Source organism: Poecilia reticulata, linkage group LG20, assembly GCF_000633615.1.
Source record: "Poecilia reticulata strain Guanapo linkage group LG20, Guppy_female_1.0+MT, whole genome shotgun sequence".
Classification (NCBI taxonomy): domain Eukaryota; kingdom Metazoa; phylum Chordata; class Actinopteri; order Cyprinodontiformes; family Poeciliidae; genus Poecilia; species Poecilia reticulata.
In genome coordinates, this window is record NC_024350.1 from 21,405,960 (window position 1) to 21,433,335 (window position 27,376).

Here is a 27,376-nt window from a genome sequence, read left to right on the forward strand (position 1 = left end):
GTAATTGAGTGGGAAAGTCTTGTCATACTAACGAAAGCCTAAAGAGCTTCACTCTCCATCCTGTTAAGGGGAGACTCAAATGGGGAAAGAAGAAGGAAACTTTTCTTTTCCTCATGCCTCTCTTGCTATAACTGAATTAGTCTAACAGGCAGCGCATGGTTTGTCACCCAGGCAGATGCCTTATAACGTGACCTCTCTGTGCTGCTCCGCTTGAGTTTTAGTGTAACAGATCAGTCATTAAGAGAGGCCAGGATGTTTCCTCTATATCTTCAGTCGCGGTGAGTTGCTGACAGTTTAAGAGAAGGATCAAATGCTGTTGATTATTTTTGCTTACTATGTTTCTGTGATATTACATGTTAAGGCTTCTGTACTGTTCTGACTGTATCTTGTGATAGTTGCACCTATTTTTGATGACATGCCATCAGTAACACGAAGACATTTATTCGGAAGATGCCAAACGGTGACTGCATTGTAGAATGAAAAGGTCAGAAGAATGAAATATGTGTACTTACAATAAATTACACATGTAGAATGAGTGATGCAACTTCAAAGCTAGAAGAAATAATAATTAGAAAGTCTAGATTGCTTAAAAATTGAGTAATATAGGAATAAATATATACTTTGATCATTTAAAAAATTTAAATGGTATTTATTGTAGCTGGGATTTAACTTTTTTCCAAATATGTTACATTGAACATACTTGACTGTGAACTTCACTTGAAATTTGGTTAAATATCTTTGATTGTTGATAATAAATAGATTGTATCTGGATGCTTAGAGTTGTTTTAAATGTATATCTGTGGTAGACCTGTGTGCTCTGAAGCAGCCTGTAAGATGCGTGCGTTGATTGGGAACTCTCGCTAGATGGCGCAATAGTCGCTTTTTTTTTTTTTTTTTAGCAAAGCTTACAGAAATAAAGCCTTTTTTTTAACCTTTTTACCCAAATGAATTTGCTGTTTCATGCTGTTGACTATTCAGCTATTTTAATTAATTTTGCTTAAACCATAACCAAATGTACCATCAAAGAGATTCAGAGTTCAGAATTTTCAAACTGGAATTCTGTGGAAAAGTTCTGAGCAATTAACCACCTACTTTTAATAAATAACTTCATTCAATGTATTTCTTTTGTATACATAAATATCAGTTTCTCCCAGAGATTAAAACTACATTATAAGTTGCTGTACAGTGTAACAATTGCAAGCACTGTTGCCTTTAACCAAGGTCTTGGGTCTGAATCCCAGTCCAGGATCTTTTTACATAAAGTCTGCATGTTCTCCTCATGCTCGTGTTGATTCTCTCTGTCTTCCACCCCACAGTCCAAAAGCATGTCTCTTTATGGTTAATTGGGCTGTCTGATTAATCCCTAAGAGTGTGTGCGTGGTTGTGTGTTTTTGTGTTGCCCCATGATGACTGAATGCATGTCTGAATAAATATCTAAGATATACTGTTGTTATCATGATGCACATTAAAGCTTCTTTGTGGGATGGATGGTACATCTTTTTATGACTATACTTTTCCAGCAGAATGGCCATGTTACTCTGTAGATATATGAAGTTATTTTAATGGATTTTACAAATAAGTGTGATTAGTACCTTAAAATCAATGTAAATAATGTAAATAATATTATAAAATAATAAAATTACAAATAACAATTTTCCAAATCAATATTTTTCAAAATGAAATCTATGACACCAATACTTACTGTAGGTATTTGTGTCTGTTGTACAAGCAGGGAAATGCATTACAGTGATAAGCTATTGTTTTATGTATCTTCAATTGACCTCCAAATAGCCTCAGGAAATTGAAAATTACATTAAGGCCGAGTGCATGAAGTCTCACTTTAATATAGGTGTGTTTCTGTGTCTTGTATTTTTTTGTTTCAAGAACGTTTGTTATTCATTCAGTGAAGTTGCTTGCAGCAGCCAGAAAATTTTACTTAAGAGTTGCGATACTTCATAAGTAAATGTAAAGTGTGGTGTAGTAAAACCATAGAAGTAAATTTTTCCTAAACGTTACTCAAGTAAATGTAACAATTACAATGCGCCTGTGGTTTTAACATCTCATAATCTTTAAAAAGAGGCCCATAAAAAATTGTGGTTTACCCCTTTAAAAACGCTGCGTTTTGACAGAATCGCAAAAGCTGCTTTAAGGTCTGCTTTGGTAGTATCCCTCCATTCAAACGTCAAATGAAAACCAAATGAAAACTGTTCTAAGATCAGCTTGACACTTCCGCAATCACCAATCAGCTGACAGCCGCATGACAGGGTAGGTCTCGCGCCTGCGCACTTTATTGCCTTTTGGTCTAAGGAATATGGCAGCGTCCTGAGTCTTGTTGGGGGGAAACACAGCGGAACTGAGTAGGTACCTGTCTACAGCGTCACGGTGGGAAAACTGAGGAGCACTGGCCGCGGTCAGAGGAGGGAGGGGGGCTGAGGGACGGCTACATTTAACACCCATTAGTGATTTGACAGGTAAATGCTATCGTTAGCACGTGCCACTTCTGTCTGCTTCGTGTTTTCTTGATTGAGCTCCGGTGCTAGGATCTAATTGATGCGCTAGTTAGCCGCTAACCTGTAGCTAACCCAATCTTAGCCTACCGCTGCCTCCACCTATTTCAATGCAACAAACGCTGATTTAAATGTATTTCTGGTGTGGCTATTGTCCGGGTTAGATGAAGCACTAGCGTCAACATACCAAAAGAGCTGCTGTGTTTGTTTTTGACCGTGGAGGCCTGCTGCAATGAAGTAGCTTCCTGGGAGACAGGTAACGTTAATTCTGTCTGTCATGGATTTACTGCAGCTCACGCACACACTGGGGCTTAAACAAGTGACATTATCCTGCAAACGCTCTTATGGCAATTAGATTTAGGCTTTATTTTTTTAAAAGATTCAACGTGTAAATTATTTAGCGCTCAGAATCTTAATTGAGCCCCCCAAAAATAAAGTGAGGGTAAGTTCCTGGCCTTTATGTTCCTGTGTTGGAAGAGTGATTGCTTCATGTAATTGGCAAATACAGGGGGGTGTTGCAACGCTTGGTCAGATGAAAATACTAGAAAGGCATCACACTCTGATATTCCTGTAACGTTTTACTTAATTGATGTCATTCAGAATATCTTAATCAGCTCTTCATAACGCAGGTGTCACGAGTTTAACAATTGTAGCTGGACATAAAAGCAGCAGATAGGACTAAACTGATGTCATGGCACATGACTATTTGAACCTTGAACCTCACACTGATGCTTAAGTAGTTTTCCAGTGATGGCCTCTGAATTAAAACTCTTTCCAAACAGCTCTGAAAGCTGAAAGTGTAACATGAACATCTCTTTGCAATTTGAAATAACTTTTTTTTAAAACAATTGTAAATGTTTCAAGACAAACTAAATCCGTAGCTTGTGTTGATCTTTCTGAATGGGTCTGGGTTGCATTGGATCACATACAGTGACGACATCTGTCCCATCGTTTTATTATCATTTACTGTTTATTTGTAGAGTTAATTATACCCCAGAGTTGTGGCTATAATTTCCAAGATGAATACAAACAAGCTTAATTTTGATATAAAGCTATTGGTGACCACATAAAAAGCACTTGATACCCTTAATGATCAGATTAATTATCAGTCCCAAGCCTTGGGATTGTGTCAGAGGAGGTGATCCAAGGGGCTGGAGTGAGGGAAGACAGAGCCTCTCTGCTTTGGCTGCTGTCTTTGCGACATGAATTGGATGTCTACCATTAGGTGTAATTGGCCATATTAGATTATCTTGGTCATAAATCTCAGACCTTTTAAATTGTTATTCCCACCTGAGGAAACTCTTCTTTTTTTTCTAGCTTTAAGCTTGGAAATGGAATGCATAAATGAATTGAAACCTTTAACAAATTCCAGTTTCTCTTTCTTTTTTATGACATAATGCACTGAACAAATAAGTCAAATTCATGTCTATTGCTGTTTTGTAAAATGTTTGTTGAAATTCTGCAACAAAAGTTTAGTATCTACACGCGTTATAAACACTTAGATATGCTTTGTTTTGAGCTATGATCCACACAAAGTTTTCTCCTCAGTTCTCTAGTTATTGTATGTTTTAACAACCTGAGAGTGATCCAGAAGAAGTAGGAAGGGCAATCACATGACCCAGTCCTGATTACTAGCTACTCTCATCACAGTAAATTTATGACAGCCTACTACATACAGCAAACTTCCCAGTTGTGCATGTAGCCAGTTCATAGACGTGCATTTAATTAAAACTTTGTGTAATTTCCATAATAAAGGGATACCTGAATGATTTGCCAGTTCTTATCTAAAATGGCACTTCTAAAACTCACCTCAGCACTCTAGGAATCCCTCACCATTCAGTCAATAATGCAGCTTCATTTGCACACTGGAATGAAGAGGAAGGAAAACTGTAGTAGGACTTTTCCAGGATCCTGGCTGAGTGCTGACACAGGTTCCCCTTGTCACAGTTCAGCTAGCAAAAGCAAGTGACTGTACTCAGAATAAGAAAGGCAGCTATTTCCTCCTCTTGCTCTACTATATTATGGTTTCTTTGAAAGGTTAAACTTTCAGATGTTCCCATTTAGTTTGCAAGCTTAACTAAATCATGTAGCTTCTGAATAACTTCCAAATACTTGTGCTTTTATTCTTTCATTGAACACAAACATATTTTTATTTTGAACTAATCAACAAATATCACTGACTGGATTGACATGTATTCCTCTGGTTCACTGTAATACATTTTCAGGTGGTAGACAGATCCAGTGGCTTTTAACAGTGGAATTGGACAGCAATCATGGGATGGCTCTCACTGTTATTTAATAGCTGTTTACAGTGTTTCCTCTCTGACTTGAGATTCTCCCTCCGAGTTAAAAAATGTTGAATGATGCTGTGAAGAACTGTGTGTTGGAGTGTGTCTTGTAAATAAGTAGTAATGACTTGCAAAGAATCCCCCTGGATCAAAGTTTGTGTTGTAATAAACAGTTTAATCCCCGCTACCATAAAAGGGTCATACTAAAAACATAATTTTCTGCCTATGTTTTAGGTCTTGGGAAAAGATGAATATCCTGAAAGACAACAAAGACCTGGCCTGTTTCTACACCACTAAACACTCTTGGAGAGGAAAGTAAGGCGCACATTTTTGTATTCTTTTTAAACATAACCAGTTTGTATTATAAACTGACCAAAATCTCAGCTCTGATTAATGTGGTTAGGGAGAAAATCCTGACTCAGGGCTTCTATTGTGTTATCTTTGTTGAGGATAATGGGTCCTCAGACCTCAGTCTGCAGGCATGTGATTGATCTGTTTTGCTTCACTTTCGGGTGAAACCGATAGTGCACAGAGGAAAAATATAGTCTTTTGCAAGAATTCAGTATGTTGATATGCAGTTGTTTTCTGGAAGGTAAATTATATACATCCCCTTTTCTGAAACATAAGTTATGCCGATTTAATCTTTGGACAGTAACACTTTTCTGTTGGCAGAGGGTACACAGGGTGACGGAACTGCATGTGATGCCTTGCAGAAGTGTTCCTACCCTTAAATATTTTTAGATTTTTTTTCATTTTACAACCACAAACATGAGCAGCTTGCTTTATTGGTTTAGGTGACAGATCTTCAGGGCTGGATCTCTTCACACGTCTGAAGTCTTGGCTTGCTCTTATTGGCCAGATATTTTAGTACTCTATCCATTTTCAGACAGTGGATTGAACTGAGCTCTGTGAGATGGTCAGAGTCCCTTTGATTTAAAAAAATAAATCCTAATATATAACATTAAAGTTTGTGGTTGTAATGTACTGTATTGCTCTGCATGTGTAATAGTGTCCATTCTTCTAGAAAGTCTGGTTTATTTGTGGAGGTGCAAATGTGCTATCTGATGCAATTTATAAAAGCAAACTTGGGTCACGGTTCCGTTGAAGTGAACTGTGTTGCTGTTAAAGTACATATGTAAAGAGACCGCTCCAAAAGTAGGAAGTGAGCTAAATGCCAGGGTATTCTGCGTAAATGCAACCAAAACAAAAACACGAGAGTGTGGTGGTAGCAGGAGAAATGGCTCATAATCTTTTTCCAAGGACAAAAGAGAAATCCTACAACTTCTAAAATCTGACACGACTCCATTTTTGTTCATTTTTGAGGTGAAGAAGGAAGTTGCTATCATGTCGTCTTCAGAGGTTTTTGTTCCTTAAGTGGTGGTTGGTGCACCACAGGTGGGAGGGGAGACATTTTTGAAGGATTAGTGTGTTTGACACAATGCAGTGTGAAAATGAACCGCACCAGCTGAAAGTGTAAGAAATGTTGCACTTTTGGTCCCCAATCCAACAGAGTCCATTAGGTGTGAAAACACCCGTAAAGCATTAAATGCTATGGTGTATGAATTCTAGAAATGGATAAAATGTTTAAGAACTGTGTTTCAGAGATGGTGGATAATGGAGGCCCTCTGTGCTGATATAATGCACGCTGCAGTTCAAGTCGTGTGCTTGTCAGATCACATTACCAATACATGCTTTCTAAATGTTTTTGTCCCGTTAAGGCCTCTCGCTGACTTAAGTAATTTAAGCAGGGCTGCAGGGCATCACTCACTCAGCCTCCTAATGCTTCCTGGTGAGTCCAGTTGATGCAGCGATACAGTATAAGGCTCTTGTGTTTATCTAAATTGATCTGTGTCCTGACTTGTCATCAGTATAACGAATCTAACCCAGTTTTGGTGAAATTATCTTACTGAGAGAAATCAGATAGCATTGCTTTTTCTGAAGAAACACAAAAGTTGAAAGATGTGCGATTGAAGTGGGCAAGTCTGAACGAGTCAGAAAGCTGAAAGAAATGAAAATGAAACCTGACTTGGTGCATGTGTAGTGCAGATATTTGGGATTAGCAAAGCTATGTGGTTGCATTCACTGACGTAAAAGTATGAATGCTGGCAGATCAAGCACAGCTGGGGTGGAGCAGGCTTTTATGAATTGGGTCAAACACAATACATTGGATCCATCTGACTTTCATTAGCTCAATAGAAGAAGAAATAGTTTGCATGTTTTCTTTTCATCTGACTTCATAATGTTTGATTTCCCAAGACAGGCCTGTGTGGGTTATGTAATATGCAAGTGGTTTTCTGTGAATTTTTTTGTTAAAAATATGAATTTACTTCTGCTTTCTCTTTTATTTTGCTCAGGTTGAAATTTAAAACTGTTTTCTGCTCTAAGTTTTTCTCTTCTTTTTTTAAAGGCAACGTGAGGCCGACTACTAAACAGTATTTTGTTGCTTTGATGGTTTTAATTAGCTTTTTTTTGTTTCTAAAGTTGTTTTGGGGATATAAATTGGTAAACATTGCTGCATGTCTGGAAGACCTAATTATGACCTGTTTGTGCTCGTTTACTAAGTCTTGTGACTGTCTTGGAAGTTACTGGGTCTTTATGTTTGTATCCTCTGAATGGAAGGCTTTCCCTTTCTGTAAAAATGGATTCTCCATGGACTCTGTCACATTTAAGAGTTTATCAAACATCTGTCTATTCATCTTTTTGTGCAACCATCCTTTGTTCTGCTCATTTGCATTTATCCATTCGTCTGTCTATTCCTGTTTGTTTCTCCACCTGTATCAGCCCACTAGTGTTTACTCAGCACGCCTGCAGCTTGATTCAGCCTTACTGCTATAAGAATTTTCCACCAGTGACAGTTATGTGGTACCAACCCCTCTTTTATACCCTCCTTTCCTGGGGCTAAAGCATGCAGAGTCAGCCTTCAAAAAACACCACCTAAGAAGACTGTCACTGATTGGCTAGGGGGCGGTGTCACTGGTTGCACCACAAGTGATTCCATTACAAAACTGTGACTGAGTTGAACAATAAGTCATAAACTGAATGTTCAACAAAGCTTTCGTGTCCTCCCATTTGTCTGTGTGTCCATTCATTCATTCATTGTCAGCTCGTCTTCCTTCCTGTCTCCCTCCGTCTAGGTCTTGCAGATTTCCCCATTTAAAGGCTCATAGTGGTTCAAGCATTTGCCATAAAGTTCATGTTCAATCATTTTATACCTTAAACAATATCTAGTAACCACTGCAAATTATGGGAATATTATTTTGAAAAATTATTCAAATATGTTTAGAAGCCCGGCTTAATCTTTTTTATGTATATATTTATATCATAACTTCTCCTTTTTGTGCATGCATATGTAAATCACAGTTTGTTTTCACTCTTCTCTGAATGCTGTCGTAACTTTAGTGTTACTGTAAAACCTACTTTATCATGTTGGTGCATGGGCTGTTTGTCCTGTGGGTAAAATGACGCTTTGTTTGTATAATCATATGTGGTGTGGTTACTGGGCTCTTCTTCAGTTATCGTTTGATTCACTCTTTGTGAACAATGTTTGTTTGTTTTGTTTAGAATAAAATGGAGTTGTACTTATCTGTCCTTCTCAGTCTGTGTTATTTGTGCAAAATAGGGGATAATTTGCTTACAGATGGGAGGCGGTAGTGAGGAGTCCTCTACAGGAAGTTGCCTAATGTGATTTATTATGAAACTTTTGAAGGAAAGAAAAGCTTTAAAGACATGCGGTTTGCTTGCACCATCTTCAGAATTATGCACTCTAAATGAAGCTTGTTGTATGATGTACTTAAATGAAGTATATAGGAAAACTATGCTAGGATACCTATCACATGAGCTCTTTGTGCTTTGGTATCTTAATTGAGGGATGGAAAATTGGGTTCTGAATTGATCCATCTCTTTATTCCCTGTAGCTGGAGCAAAGGCAGAAATATGGCCGAAAAGAAGACTCTGCTCCATTCAAATCCCATTATCATCTTACAGTTTTCATTCTATGTAATCAAATTACAGCATGGTGCTGATGAATGGGATATCTTTATTTTTATGCACATATAGTGCAATAAGGCTTGTAAAAGGGCTCATGAAAGCTCAGGTTTCTCCAGGTTGATTTACGTGTCTTCCAGGGAATGCAAATCTGAGGTTTATTTGTGAAATCAAACGCCAGTGTTACTTTTGCCTTACTGGTTGCAGAATCACTGAGTTAACTGAATAAATCCCAAGCTGTGGTGAGATGACTTGAGCAGTTCTGAGTCTTTTAATGCTATTATTTCTGCTATATCACGTTTAAAATCCCCCCCCCCCCCCCACAAATTCTGGGCACAGTGTGGACATGAACTCAGCTTCTCAAAGGAATTAGTCAAGGATATTTGGATTTTGTCACTGTGCTAAAATAGAAAGTCAGCCCACAGTCTATGAATAATTAACAAACTTTGTGCTGATACTCATTTCGGACCAGTCTGAACCAAGGTCAAGACAGAAGAGGAGATGCATGGCCCAAAATATCTAAACCAGAAGCGCCCCAATTAGTGCAGGTGCATTTTTAAAAAGAAGATTGATTGGATGTTAATTAGTTTTCTGCTTGGTATTTCTTTTTCCCATAAGCAGTTTTGCGAATATGATATCTACAAGTTTGATGCTGTAATGTTTAAACCCTGAAATGGGAATATGCCAATATGCATGCAGTCACATTACCTCAACTTAACCATTTCAAACCCAGATGTCTGGGTTTTTATCTGGTTAGCCAAAATGGCAGATTTGCTCTAGATATGTTATTTCTGGCTTGCTTACAATATTCTCATGGTATGATTACCTACACTATAAATATCTCATTGCATGGTGCATAGACATACATTTATAACAAACTTGCATTAATATAATCTTTTTGCTTTTATTTAAAGCAGAAAAAACATCAATTGCTGCAGTTATGCATGCCTCAGATTTTTTTTTTGTTACACTCATTTTGATATAGACTTAAACAGCCGTGTAGAATAAACACCTGCTTAATGTTGTTGTAGTTTTCTGTAGTGCAGAATAACTTTATGTGCAACAATGCAACCTAATTGTTTAGCTCCTTTTATTTGTCATTCTTTTTCACTACTGTAAATATTTCCAAACCAAGGTGAACGTGGTTGGAGAAACCCACCAGGCCTGGAGGCTACACAGTTGTTTGCTATAGATTCCACTTATTTTGATCGTCCTGTCAGTGCACTTTAATTCACCAAACAGATGAATCACTTAGCCTCTTAACTTTATCATCATTTCAGTGGTGATAGTGCTTTGGAGTAATTTTACAGGGCGTATGATGCCAATCCTAATGTTCTACTTTAGCCTCGCCTCAGGTCACTGCCTGTCCTGTCTGTTTGTATTTGTCAGGCACTTCAGCCTCAGCTGCAAATGCATTATGTAGAAGTAGCCTCTCAATTATGCCCCCCAGCCCCAACCTGCTCCCTAGCAGTTGGACAGCTGCTGAAACGGTCTCTGCACCGCACCTCCTGCTGTCCTGCCATAATGAGGATGTGCAAAAAGGAAAGATGCCAAGTCGGCATGTTCTGCAAACAGTATCAATATAAGGGAAACGGCATGAATGTAGGACTGACTGGCATGTTTCTTATATTTGAACTTTAAAATCTCTGTTTTACACGATGGAAGATGTCAAATAATTATACATTTTCAAATCCGTCAACAGAATGTGATGAATTACTCGAGCATGCCAAGTGAAACTATTTCCAAACCGCGACGAGACACACTTCAATTTGGCTGTTGGTTCGTGCACATCCCCACAAGCATTCACTGTTTGGCACACACACACACACACACACACACACACACACATATCTTTCACACTTCCTTCCTACTGTGTGAGAAAGACCAACTGTAACAGTTAATGAATTAGTGTTTGTTGCCTCGGTGTCAGTGACTTGTTTTATAGGATCCAAAGTCGCCAACATCAAACCGTTACCTTTCTCAGTCATTAATAGGATGGAGAAAGCAGCAAATCTCAAGTGATTAAAGCTTCTGCTGCCTTTACTGCAGTCTGGGACTGGTGATGTGTTGATGGAAACAGTTGGTGAGATGTTAGTCATCTTATCTGTATCATATTTCATATTGACTCAAACATGCCGGAAATGAGCTAAGCAATGATGGGTTTGATAGCTGAGTGCTGTTTGCGTCATTTTTCTGTCTTTCCAAGAGCTATTGTACCTTTAAATGTCATTACTTTGGGCTATTGAGCCAAACCTGTTGTTTTTTTAAAAGGGAAATCTTAACACATTAGTGAATTTGTAAAACTAGGAGCTGGGTTCTCAAATCTTAATTTATTTCCAATCTATACAAAATTATTTATAAAACTCAAGTATTAAGATGCATCCCACTAATACACTGCCTGGCCAAAAGAGGAGTTGCATCCAAATAGGTACAAGGTTCCCATTGGATAATTACTGGATAGGCCATTATCTTTCAACCAAGCACACAGCACAATGTGTAGCTTCTCATTTCTTAAAAAACATGTTGAAAGACACGTCCTGTGGTCATGGAAAGTATGCAAGTCTGTTTCAGAAGTGTTGAATCATTGGCACCAAGCAGAGAAAACATCTATAGAGACTGCAGACACGACTGAGTTTGGGTTGAGAACTGTCCAACGTATTATTAAAAAGTGGAAGGAAAGTGGTGAACCATCGTCTGAGAGGAAGAAATGTGGTTGGAAAAAATCTGGAATGATGGTGATTGGTGATCAGTTAAGCATTAGATGACCCCAAAGCGAAGAAACACAACAGTAGAACTCAGGACTATGTTTAATGGGGACAGTAAGACCATTTCCATGTGTAAAATGCGAAGGGAAGTCAATGGATTTGGATTGAACAGCTGTGAGGCCATAAGAAAACCACTAATCAGTGAGGCTAACCAAAGAAAAAGGCTTTAGTTTGTGAGGGAGCATAAAGATTGGACTCTGGAGGACTGGAAGAAGGTCATGTGGTCTGATGAGTCCAGATTTACCCTCTTCCAAAGTATTGGGTGCATCAGGATAAGAAAAGAGGCAGATGAAGTGTTGCACCCGTCATATGCCTAGTGTCTACTGTACAACCTGTTCTATTGTACAGGGACCAGGAGCCCAGTCTTTGTCTCATCTGACCATTGAACACTTATCTAGAAGGGATCGTACCGACTGCAAATTTCAGTCCATTTGAAGGTTTTTGTGGTAGGAATTTCTCTCCTGGTCGGCACGTTCTCAGTCCATGGTGATGTAATACCAGCATCAGAGTGTACACTGATAGCTGTTTTCCAGTTCATTTGATCCTTGATTGTTCATAAACGTCCTAACTAATCTCCTTTCATCGAAGGCTGTTAGTTGGGGTCCGATGGTTGAAGCTTTAGATACGATCAGGTGTTCCAGTAAGACAATCAAAGATATTCTTCAAAACTGGTTTTGTAACAGGTTAAACAAGCTAAGATAAGGTGTCAGTGATGGCCTTATCAAACCCCAACCTCAGTTCTGTAGTATATCCTATATTTGAATGAATGCTACAAATTCTGCAACAAAATGGGCAAAATGTCAGCTTATTGATTTTTGCAAAGTGTGTTGCTTCTTAAGGGGCATTTAGCCAAGAAATTAAGGGTTTATGAATATATTTGACCATGTTTTAAAGTCTAAAGTACAAAAAAATATACAAATTATATAAAAATAATTGTTTTTAGGTCTTCAAAGACATCATAAATCATTACAGAACAAAAAACTGGGTCACAGGAACTGTATATTCTGACCTGTCTCCTCTTTATGTTGCAGATACAAGCGAGTCTTTTCAGTGGGAACGCATGGCATTACCACTTATAACCCAACAACGCTAGAAGTAACAAATCAGGTCAGTACCTACAAATCAGGCTTTACAGAAACTCTGGTCTTACAGGAACCCCACTCTGTCTGCTGTTGCTGTCTGAGATTTTGTGATGCACTGGAAATGGATTTTTAACTATTAAAAATCCACTTGAAGTGCATTACTTCAAGCTGTGGTATGCCTTCACATATTGTAAGGTTTTAGTATGCTGCAGACTGCTGGAAAAGATATATTCCAGTTCTGATCAGGCCAGCATATGGAACTATATTTCATAATCAATAACCATTAAGCAACTCCTCATTGAAACCTCTCATTCTAACAGAAGACGGCATCATTTTAATTTTCATCAAGTAACTGTAGAGAGTGCTGTAAAGCAGGATTTTAAGTGACAAAATGATAAATGAATCCAGATTATTGGTGAGAAATTGTAATTGTTTTCTTTTTTAAGGATATATGTATTAGCGGTTCATCGAGAATGAGATGGTGATCAACTGGTCTGAAATCCAGAAATCAAATGGTTTTCAAATCAATGAACTAACATTACCGAAGCTCCCAGTTTGTGCTAACTAAAGGTGTGGTTGTTAGTGAGTAAATAAGACTTAAGCTGATGTTTTCAGGATATAATTTGCTGGTTCGATTAAAATGGAGCTGAGAAATCAGCCACAAAATTCAAACAAGTGCGCTCCTAATTCTTTTTTTATCATACGTCAGTTGATTTAATTTCTTTCTCTGCTGCCAGTGGCCTTATGGAGACATCTGTGGCATCGGTCCAGTCGGAAAAGGCCAAGGGACAGAGTTCAGCCTCACATTCCGCAAAGGCAGCGGCAAGAAGTCAGAAACGCTCAAGTTCTCAACGGAGCACCGGACAGAGCTACTCACAGAAGCACTGGTCAGGAAAAATACTGTCATCAATATTTTCTCTGTTTTTGTCTGTGCAGAATTCAGCCAAATATTTTTATGAATGGCCAAATGATTCTCTAGTTTTGAAACCCAAATATGAATCAGCAGATAAGGTGGTTTCAAATTGTAGGTTGGTGAGTTCAGCATTGAAAAACGCCAACAAAAATGAATTTTGTTTGTGTGTCTTTCTATTTTTGATTTGCAGAGATTCAGAACTGAGTTTTCAGAAGGGAAGATTACTGGTAGGGTAAGTACCGATATCTAATCAAGACACTAAAAATAAGGGAAAATGAAACTCACTAGATCCTGGTTTACTGAATTTTGCTAAGTAAATAAACACCCACTTTCAAATGGAGGTTTAAAAAAAAATCTCAAATTATCTGGTCTTTAGAAGATATCATTGTGAAGATGAGATGAAAAATGTGCATAAACACATGTAAATAAACTGAAGCAACATTTAGTTTACTGAAATTCCTTGACAATCCTGGGAACCGAGAGAACCAGTTGAATCAGAACTAATGGCCAGAAATATAATGTGTTGTTCTTATCTTAGATTTTCTAAGAGATAAAGTCTTGACCTGAATGTTTGCCATATTAATGACTGTTGTTGTTTTATAACATACGTGTGATTAACATTTCACAGCGTTACAACTGCTACAAGCATCACTGGAGCGACACTCGGAAGCCGGTTAATTTAGAGGTGACCCCTGGTGGCATCGACCAAATCGACCCTCACACTAACCGAGTGGTGTGTTCCTACGACTACAGAAACATAGAGGGCTTTGTCGAGGTTTCTGATTACCAGGGAGGATTCTGCATCCTTTACGGCGGCTTCAGCAGACTAGTATGCATCATTAAAAAGGATATAGAAAAGTTTAATTATGTGCTTGGCTGTGTGTTTTTATTTTCCTATACTGACTTTGCACATTCAGGATTCTCGGTTTCTTGTTTCTTTTAGCATCTTTTTGCCTCTGAGCATCGAGATGACTTCATCCGGAGCGCCATCGAACATGCCGGAAACTACATCGGCATTATGCTGCGCCTGAGGAAGGAGGCTCTAACCTTTGAGGGTTTTGTGACCGACAGGTTGGGAAAGTACAGCTCAGACGAGAGCATCACGTCTCTGGCAGAGTTTGTGGTGCAGAAGATCACAACACGGCACTCGGTAGGAAGTATAAGAAATGTTTAATAAACTAAAGATGCATCTGACTTTGTTTAGTTTTGCTTCATTTCTGTTCATTTGACCACTTCTACTTGGTGTAAAGGTTTATACACCAAATTTTACTTTTTTTATATCATAATGTCACTTCCATCTTCTTTTAATTGGGTCCTTTTGACTTAGCAGGTTGAAATATTTAGTTCAGGGTCAACTGCTTGCTTCAGCAGTTTATGTTTATTATATCGGTGTGTTGTTGTGCCTTCCAGGAGCCGGTTAAGCGAATCCTTGCCCTCACAGAAACGTGTCTAGTGGAGCGCGATCCTGCTTCCTACAACATAGTCACACTCAAACCCTTTGGAGAGGTGGGATGCAACACAAACATCATAAAGTCATAAAAATGTTACTGCTCAGTTTTACTCTGACAAATCGGAATGTTGAATTATATTTGTTTCATTGCGATTAACTGCAAGTAAACATCTAGAATAGTAAAGTTTTTTTTCTCCAACTCTGCGTTGCTGTTCCCTCAGGTGTTTGCTCTCATCTGTGACGCAGATAACCCTCAGGTGTTTACAGTGGAATTCATCCGAGGCCAGATTAGGAAGTACTCCTCCACTGAAAGGTCTGCAAACACAAATCTCTGTGTGTTTGCTTTAGATTTACAACCCTGAGTGTTTTTTTACTTTGCATAGATGTGGCTGTGCTTCTCAGCCTTTAATCTGCTTTGCACATAATAACACAGACTTGTTTTTTAATTGTGTGTCCAGGGACTCCCTTCTAGCCAGCCTCCTGGATGGAGTCAGAGCATCGGGCAACAGGGACGTGTGTGTCAAGATGGCCCCCACGCAGAGAGGGCAGAGATGGGGTTTGCTCAGCATGCCGGTGGATGAGGAGGTGGAGAGTTTGCATCTCAGATTCCTGGCAGCGCCTCCTCCTGGTGAGTTAAAGCTCTTTTTCTGAATGGGGTTTCATTTCAGACAGAAACACTGAGCTTTCCAAAATCTATATTTCACCCAATTGTCATGTGTATTTTGAGCCAAATTTTAAAATGAAAATGCAGTTAGGCGTGTTTTTATCTACTGGTCTGGTTCATCACCCCAATAATGAACAAGATATAGAGGTTGCAAACTAGCATAGACCACATGACACAGAAAGCTGGAGAAAGTCCTCCGCTTCTGTTCTGGAAGTTTGGACTGGGAGAGTTCACTATGTCAGAACTTTTTGGGCAAATGTGTTTCCATTTCTGCTTTGGGGCATTAACTCTTTTTGAAGATGCCAAAAACCACCTCAAATGACTGAAAACATTTTTTATAAAGTTGAGAAAATTATTTAAAGTTTTTCTGTGATACTCCAAAATGCACATAAAAATATTTTATAAAAATACTGCTATAATGAGTAAAGAGACAGATTTATACATTTCTTTCGTGGACATGTTGTAACTTGGGGTGTAGAAAAGATAATATAAAATGATGCTGTCATATTTAGACTTCTAACTCTTTCAGGAACAGATGCCAGTTTAAAAGCATTGATTTCTCTCTTTGAGGTTTTTAATAAGTTAGTTGTATATTAAAGAAAAGATTACTGTAAAAACATGTTTGTAATATTGGTAAACCTCCCAAAAGTCTTGACAATGTAATTCTGCAAAAGTTTGAATTTTTTCAGAAAGTTTATCTCTTTTTATATTTAAATGCTTTTATATTTTTTAGGTGGAAACTTTGCAGATGCAGTGTTCAGATTCAATGCCAATATATCCTACAGTGGAGTTCTCCATGCAGTTACCCAAGATGTGAGTTTGATCAGTTTTTGTTGCTCTGTCCAGCTTGAACTTGGACTGAAACCCTTGTCTTTTTTCGGTCCAGGGTCTTTTTTCTGAGAACAAGGAGAAGCTCATCAACAACGCCATCCTGGCCCTGCTGGCCCAGGAAGTGGAGCTACCGGCTCTGAACTCGGAGCTGGAAAGCCATTTCCAGGCCATTCGACGCCTTGTGGCATCCAAGGCCGGCTTCCAGGCCTTCACCCAGCTGCCTAAGTAAGATGGCAGCACTTTGTTCCTCATTTATTAAAATCTTACAGTGCGGAGCTGCTGGTGGTAACAGGCATGCTCTGTCATTCCAAGGTCTGGTCAAGGGTCTGGACTCACAGATGCAACGTAAATATGAATCCATGCATCTCAGTCTGCCCTTTTTGTCTGTATTTTATATTTTTCCCCTCTTTTTTACTGTCATCCATCACTTTTTATTGAAGCTTTTAGACAAGCAAGACAGAAATTAGATCATTTTCAGCCTGACAGTCTGTCTTAATACATCTTGGCCTCCTGTCTTCAGCATTTTATCATTTTCATTTTTATGCTTCCATTTCACTTTTCATTATTTGCTGTTGCCAATTCAGCTTTCTGCTCCTTTTTTTCTATTTTGTCATTCTTATTGGGTCACTGAGATGTATGAGAGGAACTGTAATTGACCATTTTTCCTTGTAGCTTTTGAGGCTGATGAGCCAGAATTGGCTTCCCTGACAGATTCATTGCTGTTGTAGCTTGCTGTTTCCTCTCACAGACTCATAAAAACATCCAAACCTTTCAGAAATGTTGATTTGATTATTTAAGCAAAAGAAACAACAAGTCGCTTAAGAAGCAATGAATTATTTGTGTATCCAACCCCAGACCTGCATTTATATTAATTTGTTGGTTATTCTCATGAACAGCGATGAATTTATTGGAGCATGAATTTAAATAAAAATGTACATCTTTATTTAAATTTGTATATGTGTTTGTATGTTGCAGGTTCAGGGAAAAGTTGGGAGTAAAAACAGTCAAAGCTTTAAAAAGGAACAACAATGGTGTGACTCATGCTGCTATTGACATGCTCTGTGCTCTTATGTGTGTAAGTGTATTTTAAATATTATTTCTACTATATATTGTATTTACAGCAACCTCCATGATTACTGAAATCTCTGTAAAGATGTGCAAAAAATAGGCTAATTCAGTACCTTTTATGGAAATTATTTTAAAACTGGAAAAAATATCCTAATTTTAGGAAAAAACTCCCACTAACAATTTAACTGACACACATAACGATTCCTTGAAATTATGTATGAGCATTTATTATTTACATTTTGTTGACTTGGTCAGTGTCTCTTCTTGTAAAAAATAAGTAGGTCCTTCCAAACCATAGGGTTGCCCTACCATTACAAACGTGAACACGTTATCTCCACTCTTTGGGAGTTACAGCCAATCGGCACTAAGGAAAATAAATGTTGCCTCTTGGCTGGCTGCTTTCCAAACACCAACCAATAGCATGTCAAGTAGAGTTGCATTTTGGTGTTTGAGCTTCCTAAGCTGCATTTCCCACAGAAAAAGCCACCAAGTTAGTCAGGGGTCCACTATATTGCAATGAAAGATAAATAGGAGGTAGAAGTAATTGTGGAAGGGACTGCATCATAGTTTACCGAGGTTGAGATTATTCTGCTGTTTTTTTGTAGCCCATGCACGATGACTATGACCTGAGACAGGAGCAGCTAAACAAGGCCTCTCTTCTGTCCTCCAAGAAGTTTCTGGAAAACCTTCTTGAAAAGTTTATCACCAATGTGGTAAATATTCTTCCAGTTGTCAGGAGCTTTGCTGGAGCTTAAACTTCAATGCAGTTTGGTGTTCGGTTATGAGTTTGGGTTTTTTTATGTTTTTTTTTTTTTTTCCATTTGTTTTTGACAGGACCATGGAACTGGAGCTCTGGTCATCAGCTCCTTATTGGACTTCTTAACGTTTGCGCTTTGCGCCCCCTACAGTGAAACCACTGAAGGGCAGCAGTTTGACATGCTGCTGGAGATGGTTGCCTCTGACGGACGAACATTATTCAAACTATTCCAGGCAAGAAGGCTGAGTCTGCAGATAATTCAGATTCTTTGTTACAATTAATTTTTTGCACTTTAAGTGATTTAAATCAAACTAATCCCATCTCCAGCATCCTTCCATGGCGATCGTTAAAGGAGCTGGTCTTGTGATGAAAGCTATAATTGAGGCAAGTGTTTTGTTAGGAGAACTTATTCTCTAAATCCTTGGTCATTTTTATTAGGTATTGATCTGTGTTTCTAAATGTTTATATTTAGGAAGGAGATAAGGAAATTGCCACCAAGATGCAGGAGCTGGCTCTGAGTGAAGGGGCCTTACCAAGACACCTGCACACATCTTTATTCACAGTCAGCGCAGACCAGCGGATGCTCACTAACAGGTCAGCTCTCAATAAATGAACACATTAATGTGCTTCTGTAGAGTTAAATAGTTATTTTGAACTAACTTAGATATTTTTTATTACTCGTGAGAAGCATTTAACTTGAAATGAATGCCAGATGTCTAATCTGTGTGTTTCAGGCAGCTGAGTCGTCACCTGGTGGGACTGTGGACAGCAGAGAACCCTGTGGCTATGAACCTCCTCAAGAGAATCCTGGTACGCTTCTTAACTCTTACATTGATGCTGTGTGTGAAGAATGACTTCCAATGTTTATATCTGCCTGCCTGTCACTTGTTTTGGTATTTTTGTACACTAAAGTCACTGATTTGGTTTTATGCCTGCAGCCAACCGGCCTGCTGGCTTACTTGGACAGTCCTGACTCAGTTCCAGAGAAAGACGTGGACAGAATGCACATCCGGGACAACTTAAAAATCGCTTCAGTATGTCTTTCCCTAACATATTTTCATTTTAATTGCAGTTCGCTTTAAAATAATTTCCTGTTACTCTTCTGCTCTTCCTTCCTGCAGGATCAGCTGAATCGCAACAAGGTGCCCGAGTGGCAGAGAATTGCAGGTAAAGCAGCCAAAGAGGTGGAGAAGTTTGCCAAGGAGAAAGCTGACCTGGTGCTGATGCACTGGAGGGATAAAATGGGCATTGCCCAGAAGGAGGTGAACATGTTTTCTTTTATTAGAGCTCAGTTGTAGCTTTTGCCTTGAGACGGATCTCTGCTTCTGTTGCTGGCTGCTGAGATGTTGCTCCTGCTGCTGCTACAGATTGCAGAGCCAAACTCATTCCTGCTGTTATTTTGCATGAAAGCAGTGTCTGCTGTGGGGCTGGATTTTGCAGGGTATCTTAGTAAAGATTACATTTTTCATCTAAGGTCTGTGCTCTCTTTTAGAGACATTACTGGGAAGTTTTTTGAGATTAACTTTAAATGCAATCTAAGTGTTTATAAAAACCACTTTGCTATTTGGCCTTAATACGTGTTTTGCAGGAAATGAGTGGGTGTGTGTTGGCATTTAAACTGGTTCATGAAACCTTGGTTCAGTTTTGCTTGTCCGTTGATGTCTTGGTTGCTTAAATCCATTCCTCTTTCAGGTTTTCTGTTACAATCTGACATCTTTTGCATCTTCCTTACTTTTCAATTGCTGGAAATCATCAGTCAACACTGAGGGTGTTTGATCTGCTCGCTCTCTTCACTGTTCCTCAACCACATGCATCCATTTCTTAACTTTTAACCTGTTGATTTGTTTTGCTGTGATTAAAAACACAGACATCTACTCACCCTTTGAATATTAAAGATTTAGCTACTGCTTTGCACGTCAGTCTCTTTAATATTCACAAAGTAATGACCTATGACCCTTGTTGTGATTGATCTGTTTGATCTGAGGAACAATAACCTCTCTGTGTCTCTATCCCCAACCCTCCCCTCTGTCACATCTGGTTTCTGTGCTGTCAAACATGCAGCAGGACAGAAACAACTTGGTAAGTAGGACTAACCAATGAGTTTCACGTCTTCCTGTTCATTTTATTCTCTCCCAGTTCATAAATGCACCATTTTCCAGTTTTCATCTCACATTCTGGGGCCTTTCTTTCCTCTATTTTGCCAGTTACCAGTTGGTATCCTAACCAAATGAAAAATGGGAAAAAAAAATGATGAAAATACAGTTGAGTAGATAATAAATCATATTCCACTTGTATTACAGGCAGCTAATTAACACTCAGTGAATTAGGTATGAGTAACAAATGTAGCAATATTTTATTCAGGTGGGAAATGTTTGTCATACTCTTTAAGTCTGTTACACAGATCAGGTTAACTAGATGAATAATTTATTTACAGGGACAAAATAAAAGTTGGACAAAATGAGGTGAATTGGTGAAGTGGCAAATTGACCCTTGAAGTGTTTTAACTTCCATCGTCTTTTTCTAAAAGTTTACTCATGTTGTTGCCGTTTCATCTTCAGTTTTACTGAAATGTTGGAGATCTGATGCTGTGATATTAAGTAACTAAAGCAGCCATTAAAATGTTTGTTTTTTTGTTTTCAGAATCCAAACCAAAAGCCTGTCATCCTGAGAAAGAGAAGACAGAGAATTAAGATTGAAGCAAACTGGGAGCTTTTTTATTACAGGTATCTCATTTTGATCACAAATCTAATTTAATATGCGACACATGACTTACTTTTGTCCCATTTTTACAGCAAACTTTTGTAACTGAAGTTCTGCTTGTTTGATTTTAAATGTCCATAAACTGTTTGGTAGAAATTATACATTGGTAGTGTTCCAGCTTGTGCAGGAATAAAACAGTTATGTTACAGATTCCAGCTGGACCATGCGCGCTCCAACCTCATCTGGAACCTCAAAACGAGGGAGGAGCTGCGTGACGCTCTGGAGGGAGAGATGCGCGCTTTCAGTGTGGACCGCGAGCTCGGCAACGCCACCGTCATTTCCTGGAACCACCAGGAGTTTGAGGTTTGGACACGCTTCCACCCTGAATGGGTTTTTTTACTTGTTCAGAAATCACAGAAGATGTGCATGTGAATCTGTGCAGGTGAAATACGAGTGCCTTTCTGATGAGATAAAAATAGGAGATTATTACCTGCGGCTGCTGCTGGAAGAAGATGAAAATGAAGAATCGAGTGCCATCAAGAGATCGTAAGATTCCAGTTCCCCCCTCTGTCCACAGTGATTATTGAACACCAGGTCCTTAAAATATGATTCAAGTCATGCCTCTTTTTATTTGCAGATATGAGTTTTTCAATGAGCTCTACCATCGCTTTTTGCTCACTCCCAAAGTCATGATGAAGTGCCTGTGCCTACAGGCGCTTGCAATTGTGTACGGCAAGTGCTTTGAGGAGATCGGTCCTTTCGCCGACACTAAATACATTGTTGGCATGCTGGACCGGGTATGTGCAGCCAAACGGTGCAGGTGATGATATTTTTTTGTGTACTGTCCACAAGTAAATTGTGAAATCTTGTTCTTTTCATAGTGTACAGACAAACTAGAGAGGGACAGGCTGATCCTCTTCCTCAACAAGCTCATTCTACATAAGGTAACCTGGAAAAAGGGAACAAATTTGCACAAGTGTGTTATCTTACTCACATTTTTGTGATTCCTTTTTATTTATTTTTCGTGTAGAAAAATGTGAAGGATGTGATGGATTCAAACGGAGTTCGTATCATGGTGGACTTGCTTACTTTAGCCCACCTGCACACCAGCAGAGCTACCGTTCCACTTCAGGTAAAAACTGTAAAGTTATGAGTTCCTGCACTGAGTTTGATTTAAGACCATAATAAATAATTCCAGTTGTTTTTCCACTTTTTAATTTTTACTAATATCACACAAATACATATACAAATCAAATTAGGTTATTATGGTTTATAATCTTGACCAGCAGGCTCTGGGTGCCAAAGGCCCCAATTTTGGAACGCCTGATTTAAAAACTGTCTCTTTAGTCTTAAACATGATTCTTGTATTTTTCCACAGAGCAACGTTCTGGAGGCATCACCAGACATGAAGAGGGAGGGTGAAAAAGAGTGGTACTTTGGGAATGCAGATAAAGAAAGAAGAGGACCTTTTAGTTTTGAGGAGGTGAACAGAAATCAAATTGGCTTTTGGATTATCTTTTTTTTAATTTTTTTATACACTTTATTTTTTTACTACTTGTATGTATTTTTTTCCTTCCTTGTTTAGGTTCTAGTTCATATGCAATCTTTTCTTTCTATCTTCTTTCCAGATGCAGGAGTTTTGGAACACAGGTGTCCTGACAGCAAAGACGCGCTGCTGGGCTCAAGGGATGGACGGTTGGCGCCCCCTACAGGCCATCCCTCAGCTGAAGTGGTGCCTCCTGGCCACAGGCCAGCCAGTGATGAACGAGTCCGACTTGGCTACAATGATCCTCAACATGCTCATCACCATGTGCTCGTATTACCCCAGCAGGTGCTTGCTGCTGCTTTTCTGGTGTTTTCCTCCAGTTTCTAGAAAAAGCTCATGAAGACTAATAATCTGGACGATTGCTTTTATTTCTTGTGCAGGGACGAGGATAACGCCATCATCCGACCTTTACCTAAAATCAAGAGGATGATTAGCGACAATGCCTGTCTCCCACATATTGTCCAGGTATGTCTGCAGTTTGGGTGCTACAGGTGTATTATACATGGGCAGAATTTCATTTGTTGGTTTCTCTTGTTCCTCTCAGTTGCTGCTGACATTTGACCCAATTCTGGTGGAAAAGGTTGCCAACCTGTTGTACTTGGTGATGCAGGACAACCCAAATCTGCAGCGCCTCTATTTAACAGGGGTTTTCTTCTTCATCATGATGTACACAGGCTCCAACGTGCTTCCTGTAGCGAGGTAATAACGCATCATAGGGATTATTATTAGGGGCTTACCTCATCTTGGAATGTTGCTCTTTTCAGCCTGCATGCTTGCTTGGAGATAAAACTCAGTGTTAAGTTTTAATCTTGCTAGGGACATTTTAAACGTTTGGACTTGGCGTCATGGTTTTAGAACGGTGTGAAATACAACTTAAGTTGTTTTCCAGATTTGCAAAAGTATGGAAGAAGGAAATGGAGTCTGAAAAAATATTTCCATTTTCTATAAATTACATCATTTCATCCATCTGGGCTTTACATTATATCACAGACAAATGAAGTGTCACAAAATCACACCATTCTGCTGTTTTTACTTTTTCTTTTTGTTTTCCTTGTCTACCTTTGTGTCTTTTTCTTTTTCTCTTATCTATCTATCTTTCTTTATTTCTCTCTCCCTCTATTTTTGACTCATAATGATTGAAACGTGGATTTTAAAGGATAAACAATCAGTTTTCACCCTTTGAACATTGGCTTAAAAGCAATAAGAACATTAGATGTTAAAGTCTGGAAGAGTCTGGAATTTTCTCAGCTAGGTGCTTAGAAATCCTGGTGTGCCGGATGCATGAAATAAAATCTGTGAAATTCCTCTTTTCTCTGTAGGTTCCTGAAGTACACTCATTTAAAACAGGCCTTCAAATCAGAGGAGGTGACTATCATGACGCTGACATTTTAATTCAAGATTCTGTGACAGAATGAGATCAGAATGTTATTTAATTTATGTTGCTTGTGCAGTCCAAAGGTCAGGACATCGTGCAGCGCAGCGTTCTGGGACCAGCTTTACCAGAAGCCATGGTGTGTTACCTGGAGAACTATGAAGCTGAGCGCTTCTCTGAGATATTCCTTGGTGAATTTGACACACCTGAGGCCATTTGGAGCAGTGAGATGAGGTGAGAAGTGACCTCTGCTTTGTAAAACAAGTTTATTTGCAACATTATTGTCGCAGCAATGAATGCTTCCGTCACTTGATCTACACCTGCTTCTTATTTTGTTTCAGGCGAATGATGATCGAGAAGATTGCCGCCCACATTGCTGACTTTAGCCCCAGGCTGCAGAGCAACACTCGGGCTCTCTACCAGTACTGCCCCATCCCTGTGATCAGCTTCCCTCAGCTAGACAACGAGCTCTTCTGCAACATTTACTACCTCAGGCATCTGTGCGACACCACCCGCTTCCCCAACTGGCCTATTAGAGACGCTGTGAGTTTTCCTTGCCTTCTGTGGTCTGAGACTCTTATTATTTCAGTATTATAATCGACTGCTGTGACTGCTGATGAAGGTGAAGCTGCTGAAAGACACTCTTGAAGCCTGGAAGCGGGAGGTGGAGAAGAAGCCGCCCTCCATGTCTGTGGACGACGCATACGATGTCCTCAACCTCCCCAAAGGACAGGGCCAGTGAGTGGAAGGAATTCACTGCTGTAGTTTTCAAAGTGCACTGAAAAAGGGGAAACTGACTCAAATATTCATCAATATTACCTTTTTGGTGCAACTTCATCTACAAGAGATTTGGGTGGTGTCAATCTCTACACACGTAGAGATTGAATTTCTGCTCATATTTCTTTGCAAAATAGTTGAGGGTCAATCAGATTGGATAGAGAGCTTCTGTGCACTTTCATTTTCAATCCATGCCACAGATTTAGAACCAATTTTAGGTCTGGATTTTTAACATTTTAACACACCAACAAGTTTTGATCCATCACAAAACAATGAACCTCTGAGACCCTTAGAGAACATCTGGATTTATTTTTAGGTGTTTAATGATGGCTAATGGTTGGACTGGATTTTATTAGAAAGAAATGTAGAAAACTATGTAAACAAATACTTAATGCAGCCCTTTGTGTTTTCAGGCACGAGGAGAGTAAAATCAGGAAGGCTTACTTCAGACTGGCGCAGAAGTACCATCCGGACAAAAACCCAGAAGGAAGGGTGTGTAAAATGATTATTTTCATGCTAAATGTTTGCTTACGCTTGGAATCCTTATTGTAATTCCTCTCATCTTCCAGGACATGTTTGAGAAAGTCAACAAAGCGTACGAGTTCCTTTGCACAAAGTCTGCCCGGATCGTAGACGGTCCCGACCCAGAAAACATCATTCTGATCCTCAAAACTCAGAGCATCCTCTTCAATCGACATCAGCAAGGTTTCAGCATGGATTTAAGCATCAGCTCTACCCATGTGAAAGCAGCTAGCACTGATATGTTCTGCTAATACTGACACTTTGGCTACTTCTCCAGAACTGGAGCCGTACAAGTACGCCGGTTATCCCATGCTCATCAAAACGATCAAAATGGAGACGGACGACGAGCAGCTTTTCTCCAAAACATCGCCTCTGCTCCCGGCCGCCGCTGAGCTGGCCTTCCACACGGTGAACTGCTCGGCTCTTAACGCCGAGGAGCTGCGGCGGGAGAACGGGATTGAGGTATCAGCACTTTAACCAGCTCTGAATGTCGCCATGTTCAGATGAAACATCCACCTTTACCCTGTTGGTTAATGAGGGAAAAAATAACAAACTGTGTTTGTGCAGATTTTACTGGAGGCTCTTTCTCGGTGTGTTGCTGTGCTGACTGCGTCCAGTAAGCCTAATGACATGGCTGTTCAGGTAACACACTTATAGGTTGATGACTGTAAACATCTTTTCTATCATTTCATGCAGGTGTTTTTGTGTGTATGATTTAAAAATGCAATAAAAAGATTTGAGAACTCTGAAATGTTCAGTCTTTAAAAGAGTAAAGATTTACCCTGAGAGCCATGTTCTTTGTTTGCTGTAATCTCTAAAACCTGGTTTCCATGACGACTCCATGCAGGTGTGCGGGCACATCTGCAGGTGCTACAGTGTGGCAGCCCAGTTTGAGGAATGCAGGGAAAAGATAATCGAGCTGCCAAACATCATCCGGGACCTCTGTCACATTTTGTTCTACGGAAAGGTGAGCATCCTTCATGGGTCACTTGTGTCGGGAAAAAGTATTTTCCTAAAGGAGAAATGATCCTGAAAACACAATTTTTATGGTATTTAATTTAACTTATTGGCATTTTAATTGAGGCAATAAAATGTGTTGCAGTTTTACAGCATCTAAATCAGCAGAATGTTTTTTGAGGAATAATTATTTGGCTGCTTACATAAGATATAACACAAAATATATATTTGTATGAGAAGACATTTGAAAAGAAAGGCAGGCCCAGCATTTTACTGCACCATTCATTGCCATAGATATTAAGGATGTCGCCTCTTCTTATTTGGTGATTAACAAATATTTTTAAGGAACTCCAGTAGGACGTTTTCTGTTCAGTAAATGCATCACCTTTCAAACTTTCATTTTTGCTTTATGGTCAATGTCTTGTGCCATTTAGTATGAAAACCAGAATGTGTCACTCAGACTGTATCAGCTGGTACAAAGCGGCTTTAATCTGTCGTCTTTTTCTTTCACATCACATTTGTTTGAAATCTGTGCTATTTTCATATCTTTAACTTCAAAACTTTAGCAGCAAGTTACTCCGTCACAATTTTAACTCTTGCTTTTGTCCCATTTTTGCGTCACTTGTTAAACAGTTTATATGTTACAGTTAGGAGATGCTGAAGTATTTTGTGCTGATTTGTGACTGTAAAGTGAGGAATATGGTCAGTCAGGAGGTTTTGCTGTCCAGTGATTTATTTTCTCCTCCTCATCTCCTCTCAGGGTCTCCCAAAGACGGCGGCCCTGGCTGTCCAGTGCATCAGCTCCTTTGCCATAGACTTCTTCCTGCAGACCCATCTGTACCACGCTGGCGTGCTCTGGCATCTTCTCGTCTACCTGTTCAACTACGACTACACGCTGGAGGAGAGCGGCGTCCAGGCCAACCAGGACACCAATCAGCAGGAGGTGGCTAACAGCTTGGCCAAGCTCAGCCTGGTGGCCCTCAGTCGGCTGGGGGGCTACACTCAGACACCCAGCCTGCCAGACGCCAACAATCCCGTCGCAGAGACCAACGGCGTGGACGGCACCCCACCGGAGAATCCCACCATCCGCAAGAGCTTAGCTGCAATGCTCACACCGTACATCTCAAGGAAGCTGGGAACAGGGTCTCCAGCTGAGGTCAGTGAAAAAGATCAAATATCATTTTTTTTAAGAG

At 39.4% G+C, this 27,376-nt stretch overlaps 1 protein-coding gene across 2 annotated transcripts in view; it reads left to right on the top strand.

Annotated features, from left to right (window-relative positions):
* Positions 1-259: 259 nt before the first annotated feature.
* Positions 260-27,376, top strand: part of dnajc13 (DnaJ heat shock protein family (Hsp40) member C13) — a 32,232-nt gene continuing 5,115 nt past the window's right edge. For both annotated transcript variants that reach the window (XM_008396576.2, XM_008396584.2), the window contains exons 1-41: positions 260-278; positions 5,030-5,110; positions 12,576-12,651; positions 13,364-13,513; positions 13,730-13,771; positions 14,168-14,368; positions 14,483-14,689; positions 14,950-15,045; positions 15,211-15,302; positions 15,448-15,617; positions 16,387-16,466; positions 16,540-16,709; positions 17,460-17,559; positions 18,158-18,265; positions 18,387-18,542; positions 18,637-18,693; positions 18,782-18,903; positions 19,044-19,119; positions 19,248-19,343; positions 19,431-19,571; positions 20,371-20,388; positions 20,950-21,032; positions 21,219-21,372; positions 21,452-21,555; positions 21,647-21,806; positions 21,891-21,953; positions 22,040-22,141; positions 22,388-22,492; positions 22,638-22,840; positions 22,936-23,020; positions 23,100-23,254; positions 23,875-23,920; positions 24,007-24,161; positions 24,269-24,470; positions 24,550-24,665; positions 25,118-25,196; positions 25,274-25,409; positions 25,504-25,688; positions 25,794-25,868; positions 26,074-26,193; positions 26,944-27,339. In XM_008396576.2, coding sequence (XP_008394798.2) covers positions 5,043-5,110; positions 12,576-12,651; positions 13,364-13,513; positions 13,730-13,771; positions 14,168-14,368; positions 14,483-14,689; positions 14,950-15,045; positions 15,211-15,302; positions 15,448-15,617; positions 16,387-16,466; positions 16,540-16,709; positions 17,460-17,559; positions 18,158-18,265; positions 18,387-18,542; positions 18,637-18,693; positions 18,782-18,903; positions 19,044-19,119; positions 19,248-19,343; positions 19,431-19,571; positions 20,371-20,388; positions 20,950-21,032; positions 21,219-21,372; positions 21,452-21,555; positions 21,647-21,806; positions 21,891-21,953; positions 22,040-22,141; positions 22,388-22,492; positions 22,638-22,840; positions 22,936-23,020; positions 23,100-23,254; positions 23,875-23,920; positions 24,007-24,161; positions 24,269-24,470; positions 24,550-24,665; positions 25,118-25,196; positions 25,274-25,409; positions 25,504-25,688; positions 25,794-25,868; positions 26,074-26,193; positions 26,944-27,339 — 4,950 coding nt within the window. In that variant the 5' untranslated portion in view covers positions 260-278; positions 5,030-5,042. The remainder of the gene's footprint in view (positions 279-5,029; positions 5,111-12,575; positions 12,652-13,363; positions 13,514-13,729; positions 13,772-14,167; positions 14,369-14,482; positions 14,690-14,949; positions 15,046-15,210; positions 15,303-15,447; positions 15,618-16,386; positions 16,467-16,539; positions 16,710-17,459; positions 17,560-18,157; positions 18,266-18,386; positions 18,543-18,636; positions 18,694-18,781; positions 18,904-19,043; positions 19,120-19,247; positions 19,344-19,430; positions 19,572-20,370; positions 20,389-20,949; positions 21,033-21,218; positions 21,373-21,451; positions 21,556-21,646; positions 21,807-21,890; positions 21,954-22,039; positions 22,142-22,387; positions 22,493-22,637; positions 22,841-22,935; positions 23,021-23,099; positions 23,255-23,874; positions 23,921-24,006; positions 24,162-24,268; positions 24,471-24,549; positions 24,666-25,117; positions 25,197-25,273; positions 25,410-25,503; positions 25,689-25,793; positions 25,869-26,073; positions 26,194-26,943; positions 27,340-27,376) is intronic.